Source organism: Silene latifolia, chromosome 10, assembly GCF_048544455.1.
Source record: "Silene latifolia isolate original U9 population chromosome 10, ASM4854445v1, whole genome shotgun sequence".
NCBI lineage: Eukaryota > Viridiplantae > Streptophyta > Magnoliopsida > Caryophyllales > Caryophyllaceae > Silene > Silene latifolia.
Window position 1 is genome coordinate 38357432 of NC_133535.1, and position 6711 is coordinate 38364142.

At 34.9% G+C, this 6711-nt stretch overlaps 1 protein-coding gene across 1 annotated transcript; it reads right to left on the minus strand.

Annotated features, from left to right (window-relative positions):
• Positions 1–1310: 1310 nt before the first annotated feature.
• On the minus strand, positions 1311–6210 carry LOC141605518 (aspartyl protease family protein At5g10770-like). The gene is made up of 4 exons (XM_074424330.1): positions 5913–6210; positions 2874–3170; positions 2283–2740; positions 1311–2156 (listed from the first exon to the last, which is right to left on the minus strand). Exons 1-4 carry the CDS (start codon positions 6094–6096, stop codon positions 1641–1643), a joined length of 1455 nt encoding a protein of 484 aa, XP_074280431.1. The 5' UTR covers positions 6097–6210; the 3' UTR covers positions 1311–1640.
• Between the last annotated feature and the right edge of the window lie 501 nt (positions 6211–6711).

The following is a 6711-nucleotide window of genomic DNA, read 5'->3' on the forward strand; positions in this document are numbered from 1 at the left end:
AGACTATTGTTATAGGGGGGTGTCATAAGCAGCCACAGCCATGTAGTATTGCGTTGGAATTTGGTTCACATTCAAAGGTACGTCTATAGTTTGATCGGGAGATATAACATTTAACTACCTGTAAATGTTTTTACGTAACTACCATTTGACCCAACAATGATTAAATTATGATTGTTATTCTAAAGAAGGAGATTTGTTGCATCATTGACTTTATTATACAAAGTAGATATTATTGTTTTCCTTGACCAATTGAAAAACAAACAGGTATTAATGAACAAAATTTAAAAACTCTCAGTCCCAAGTATCATATATATAAACTTCATATTGGTTTATTTTCCTAAAAAAACAACATAGAGTAAGGGTTAATTTCCATTGGATGGTGGATTTTTATAGAAGTAGGGGTTTAGTTTTTCACTTGGTTGGATAAATATGAGATAAGTTCCGGAGACAAGGCTCGATATTTCAAGGGATGTGATTGTTTAGATCATATGTGTGAATAGGAAAGACTATTGTTATGGGGGGGGGGGGGGCATGTAGTATTGTGTCGGAATTTGGTTCACATTCAAACGTACTTCTATAGTTTGACCGGGAGATATAACATTCTAACTACCTCTAAATGTTTTTACATAATTACAATTTGATCCAACAATGATTAAATTATGGTTGTTATTCGAAAGAAGAAGATTTGTTGCATCATTGAGTTAATTATGTAGAGTAGATATTATTGTTTTCATTGACCAATTGAAAAACAAACAGGTATTAATGAACAAATTCTAAAAACTATCAGTTCAAGTATCATATATATAAACTTCAAAGTGGTTTTATTTTCCTAAAAAAAGTATTTTATTAATCAAACACTCTTTTATTCTTATGTCAATATTATGTTAACGGGAATTATTTATTGGTCATGCGGCATACATAAAATTTTCCCAAAATCTCATTGAAGACGGCACGTATCCGTCTTTTTGGAGTGACGGATACCATTTCCTCTCACAAATTACCCAAATAGAGGAGAGAGGGAAGCACATGGGGGGTGCCCACCTTGTCCCCCCTATCCGTTTTGTGAGTGACATTACCCGTCACTTGCTCCGACCCGTCTTCAGCAAGACTAACTGAAAATTTTTAGACATGAACGATGTACTATATGTCTATGTTCTATTTTATTGTGAAATTTATCACACATTATTTTAATATCCGTGCAACGCACGGACAAGAAAACTAGTTCTAGCTATTCCTTACTTCTGTCAAGAAAAAAAAAAATCTAGGAGGATCAATTGCTGATAAGAAAAAGTTGAAGTTGAAGATAGATGTACTCTTAAAATCTGCTATACTATATTACCTTGAAGCACAATACAACTTTATGTACAAGTGAAGAACCAATGTTGGTAAAAATACATTTCAAAGTAATAGAGACAATTTCTAATGGAACAGTTGATTAATGACTACCAGAGCTAGAAATCTTGTTTATTATAGTCCTAATTCCAAACCTTTCAAGTTTCACAAATGGTATGCTAACTTTTGTCTAGAACCATTGACATATAAACACTTTGTAAATTGCAAGTGTAAACTCCAGCTTAAACACTAATGCAAAATTTCTCTTTACATTAGCCAAGACTAGAGTATATCCCAATCAATATGTCTTACATACACCCACCAGCGCCGAATCCGATCTTACCACCAGCAACATCATACACAACATCAAATGTAGTTTGCTGAACATTCCCAATAATCCCCAGATCCCCTGCATCCTCGTTCCCAGCGAATGCCAAACAAACTTGCGACAAATCCTTGACATATAATATTCCTGAAACTTGCAAGTCCAAGGAAGCACCCCCACTAAACAACATGCTTATCTTGGGCACTGCCACTGTCGTGTAGCTGCTTAAGTCGTAGCACGTGTCCAGAATTGACAGTGCTGGGGCTGTAGGGTACTTGGACATGGCCTTCCTAAAGGCCCCCTGTAAGGCCGTGTATGCATCTGGGGGTAGGCGGGTTATGACCGTGCCTGAGTCTATTAGAGTCCCCCCAGTCGAGAATACTGTAGGAGAGAGTGCCAGTTTACGTCCGGCCACAGTTATTCCTATTAAGTTTAAGTAATAGAATGATGCATCTCCTGAGCTTGATAGCAGTGATGTGTACTTGATCACCTTTGACGACTGTTACAAAAAAAAATAAAATAAGAAAGCTCTCATAAAACGGTTTTGTTACGGTTTACAGTCAAATGACATCACGTTCGTTATAAAATGCTAGTATAAAATTTAGAAGACGGGATAAGCACATACCACTCCTCCTTGACCAAAGGTAAGGTGTCCAGTAGAGTTAGATTTGGAAGGCAAACAATAGGAGAAATAGCTGCCAAAAGTGGAAGCACTCTGAGACACAACTGACAACTTGTTCCTACCAAGACCAAGAAGGCCAGCTGACCCACCGAAAAGACCTTGATTATTCTCACCACACCCAAAATAGAAGTTGGGTACATATGCACCCGTCCCTAATGTTAGGGTGTCCTTGGCAAAGAACCCAACTGAGAAGGACGAGTCGCCATATTGGATCCCGTAAATACACGTGGTTGAGGAGCAACCTGGGGATGCGCTCGTGGCTGCACCCACCTCTGAGCATAGCTCGGAAGAGCATGTTATGTTTGAGTATGTGGACGATTGTGATGGGTCGAATACCGGCTCTTGTTGGTCGTAGCAACTCTTGGCACATGGTGCACATTGTGTCCATGTGAAATCGCTACCTAATCAAACTCATCCCACAATAAATAAGTCAAGCAAGTAAAATAAGTTCAACTCAGTTTTATTCAGTAAAAAAAAAGTGCCATGGTACGAAGGAGTCGGAAATTAAAAGTAAAGAATATGAAGGGAGAGTACCAGTATCAAAAATGAGTGAGAGGTCCTTCTTAGGAGTACCAAGACCAACAGTAACAATATAATTGCCAGAGCCAATAGTGCTTCCAGACTTAGCAGGCAAGACGACTGTTTTCTGACCAACAGGTCTGACCTTGTCAAGTTGGGCCAGATTGGGCTTGACCCGGTTCCTAATTGACTCGACTCGATCTTTGTCGTGCTCTAGGATTTCCACGTGGGTTAGGCGGGTCGTCTTTTCTGAATCCACTGGTGAACATGGCCCATGTCTGTGGCTCAATCGTACTGAATTTGACTTCCTACCTAATCATTATAATTCAACCCAAATAATATTATTGTCAGCTCTTTCTTCTTCCACAAGTTAACCATTAAGTCAACAAAACGGGTAAATTAGCACATTAGATTAGACGTACTGCACTATTAGTATTCAATTGTCAAATGAAATTGTCTTGCCATCAAAAGAAAATTCAATAAAATTATCTTCGACTAATTAACTAAGTCGTCAATCGTCATTTTTTTATGTCTAAATTTTGTGGTTGTTATTTATAATGTTTCGGTGTTACTACTAAATAACAAATTCTTATACGAAGTATAACATTTTGCACAAACTCAGTATAAATTCACTTAATTACAAAATTAAAGTGACACATATTAGGTTATTCAATGTAGTTACACATCTTATTCAAATATCTATGAAGCGTTGCTTTTTTAATTGAAACCCATACCTTCGTATCAGCAAAGGTATCTTACCTTATTTGAATTGTTGATACGAAGGCTCGTATGAGCTTCAATAGGAAGCAACGTTTCATAGTGGTTCAAATAAGATTTGTTACTTTTTCATTGCAACAACTTTATTTTCCATAAATGAATAGTGCATGATGAATTTTAGCCTGCACGTTAGGAAGAGTAGAGTGGTGTATATATATATGTGAACAAAATAAAATAATGTGTTAGTTCCTGGCTTCCTGTTAAGGAGATTTCGTAAAGAAAGTTATGTAATTGCCCTCAAGAAGCCGATAGATTATTTAGGTACCACATCTAATCTTGGTGGTGAACCTTATATCATTATTAAATAAATAAATGGTGGATTACTTATTCTGTTGATTGATTATGTGATGGGTAATCCACTTATTGCCACCCATAACCCTCACCAACCTGGGCCTTATTATTAATTAATAAATATAAATGGATTAGTCTATTGCATGGATTATCACACGTCACATTTTTAAACAAATGATTAGTACAAAAAGAGTATATAACAGTCACCCCAATTTTTACTAGGTTGATGGACTCTCATTCATCAAAGTGAAACGTCTACCCAAATTATCATAGAAGACAAAGGCGAGACAAGTTGGTTATCTATTTTTATAACATAATCATAGATAAATAGATCGGCATCGATTAATTTTCATAATCCACCTTTTTATATTATATTATTGTAATTTCTATGGTAGTAATCAAAGGAAGATTTGTAACTATTCCTTAGCCAGCAGGAACAGAATAATTAAAGGGAAATATGCATGCGATGGAAAAGTGAAAGAATTGATGCTTATGTTTGATTGTTTGTGGTTAATCAACAACTTGGCTACGCTCATTGCTTCCAAATATTCTGCTCATTGCTTGGATTGCCTATAATTGTTAATATTTGTGAAATGTGTTTAGCTCCGGTGAGGAGAAAATTCCCCATCTATACCAAGTCTGCTACATTATCCACAGCGAAGTGGGAGTATAAGGTAACGCCGTAGCAATCGAATTGGTTATGGATAGGGTTAAAGGGGTTATTTGATTAGGTCTATGTTAGGGTCATTTTCGGGCCAGGTTTAATTTAGGTAATTATCAAGTCGTATTGTCAACATAAATTTACGCGTGTTTTCAAGTTTAGGTGAAAGTTCTATGCTAATACAGAGAACTACCATGTTTAGGTCCATTGTTCTAGTTTTAAGGTCATAAAGTTAAGATAATTGTCAATTTAGTCTTATTTGGACTATTATTAATTATTAATCTTTTTTATTATCGAGTCATTCATCGATCAGTTTGAATTGAGTCAGTATTAGATCACGACAGGTCGATTATGTATGTTTAGATCATTTTTTGATATATAAATAAAATATTTATAGGCTACTTGACATGATTAACTTCATCAATCGTGGAAAAAAACTGTGAAGAGAAAATTAATACACACTTAAATAAATCACCTCCCAAAATCCCTTAGGGCTTTTTCTTACTCCTTATAAGCTCCGGAGTTTGTTATTAGTAGTTGAAGATTGTATCATTTGTATGGTAGTGAGACTAGTGACTAGTGATCTAATACCAAATTATATGGTGAGTAGTGCTAATACAATAATTCAAGACAACGCAACAGTAAAGAAAAGGATGCACACAACACAAAACAAGTTGATTAATTAACACTCAACTCATCAATTAACATGCATACTCCATATACGTTGATAATTGTAAGATTGTCCTTAACCTACGAGTCAAAATCGTCAATCATCACGCATCAAAACACAAAATAAACACTCTGCACCTAATTGCCCATCAAACTATAATAATTCTAATCTTTTATTATTATTATTATTATTTTCCAAAATTCACCTTACACTTACCTCTCCAAAATATGGCTTTTTATTTTTTATTTTTATATACATCAAAAACTAATACTCCGTATACATGTTAGAGATACGGTTATTATTTATTAATCTTATCACAAAATCATGTTATCGTATATGACTTCCTATTATATTTTATTCTTTAACAATTTGAGAGAGCATATGATCTATATGGACGAAGCTAGGTTCAAAATCTATCTATGGCTGAACATACAATGTTACCTACCTACATTTCTAAACAATAGTTATTTTCTTGAATAAATCCAATATTATGTATATTTTTTCTCTAAAAACTCACTCAGACCATGCCATGATTAGGCTGTGCTTAGCTTCGTCCCTGTGTGACGACTCGAAACTTTACCTACACCAAACTATTATCATGGCTATTGCATAGAATTGATAAAGAAAAGAGATAAAGTATAGAAGAACTATTAACCTTGAGGAGAAGAATTGCATGTGGAGCTTAAATCAGAAGGAAGAAGAGAGCTAACTTGAGTAGTATGAATGTGATAATCCTCACCATAATGGTTTGCATTTGTAATCCAACATGAACTAGTAACCAAAATTAAAAAGCTCAAGAGAAAGAACTTGTTAGTAATAACATGATTAAATGTGGTCATTTATTTTGTATTAAATTATTATTATCCTCTTAATTATTAAGTGTGTGAGGCAAAATGGCACCTTACAAAAGGGTTACTTATAAGGTTGAGGACTTGAGGTGTGTGTATTGATATTGTGCATAAATAACAGAATTTCATATTTACACGTCAACCCTCCCATACCCACTTTCTATTATGAAAATGATCCACCATTATTATTACTCTTATTTTTCATGGTGGTAGGGACTTTAATTTTATGCTTTTCTTTAGTTTCTTTCTTATTTTGTGTCATTATCATTTATTCCACTAATTATTGCTTAGGACGTATTAGACATTATGGCCTTCCTCCCACTTTCTTTAGGTCTTAACTTTAATTAAACAAAATCATTAGGCATTGGCTATATAGGTTATGTAATTGCTTTATTTTTGTTTTTTTTCTTTTTCTATTGTTTTACTTTGATTTGCCATTGTTGTTCTGAATTAGTGGAGGGTCGGTTTTTTTTGGCTAAAAAGAGTTGAATACAACTTAACTAAATGGAGCAGAGTTAAGCCGAATAGAGCTGCCTTGTTCTTTTCGACTGATAGGAGCTGAACTGAACGGAATGGAGCTGAGCTGAATTCAGTTCAGTTTAGCTC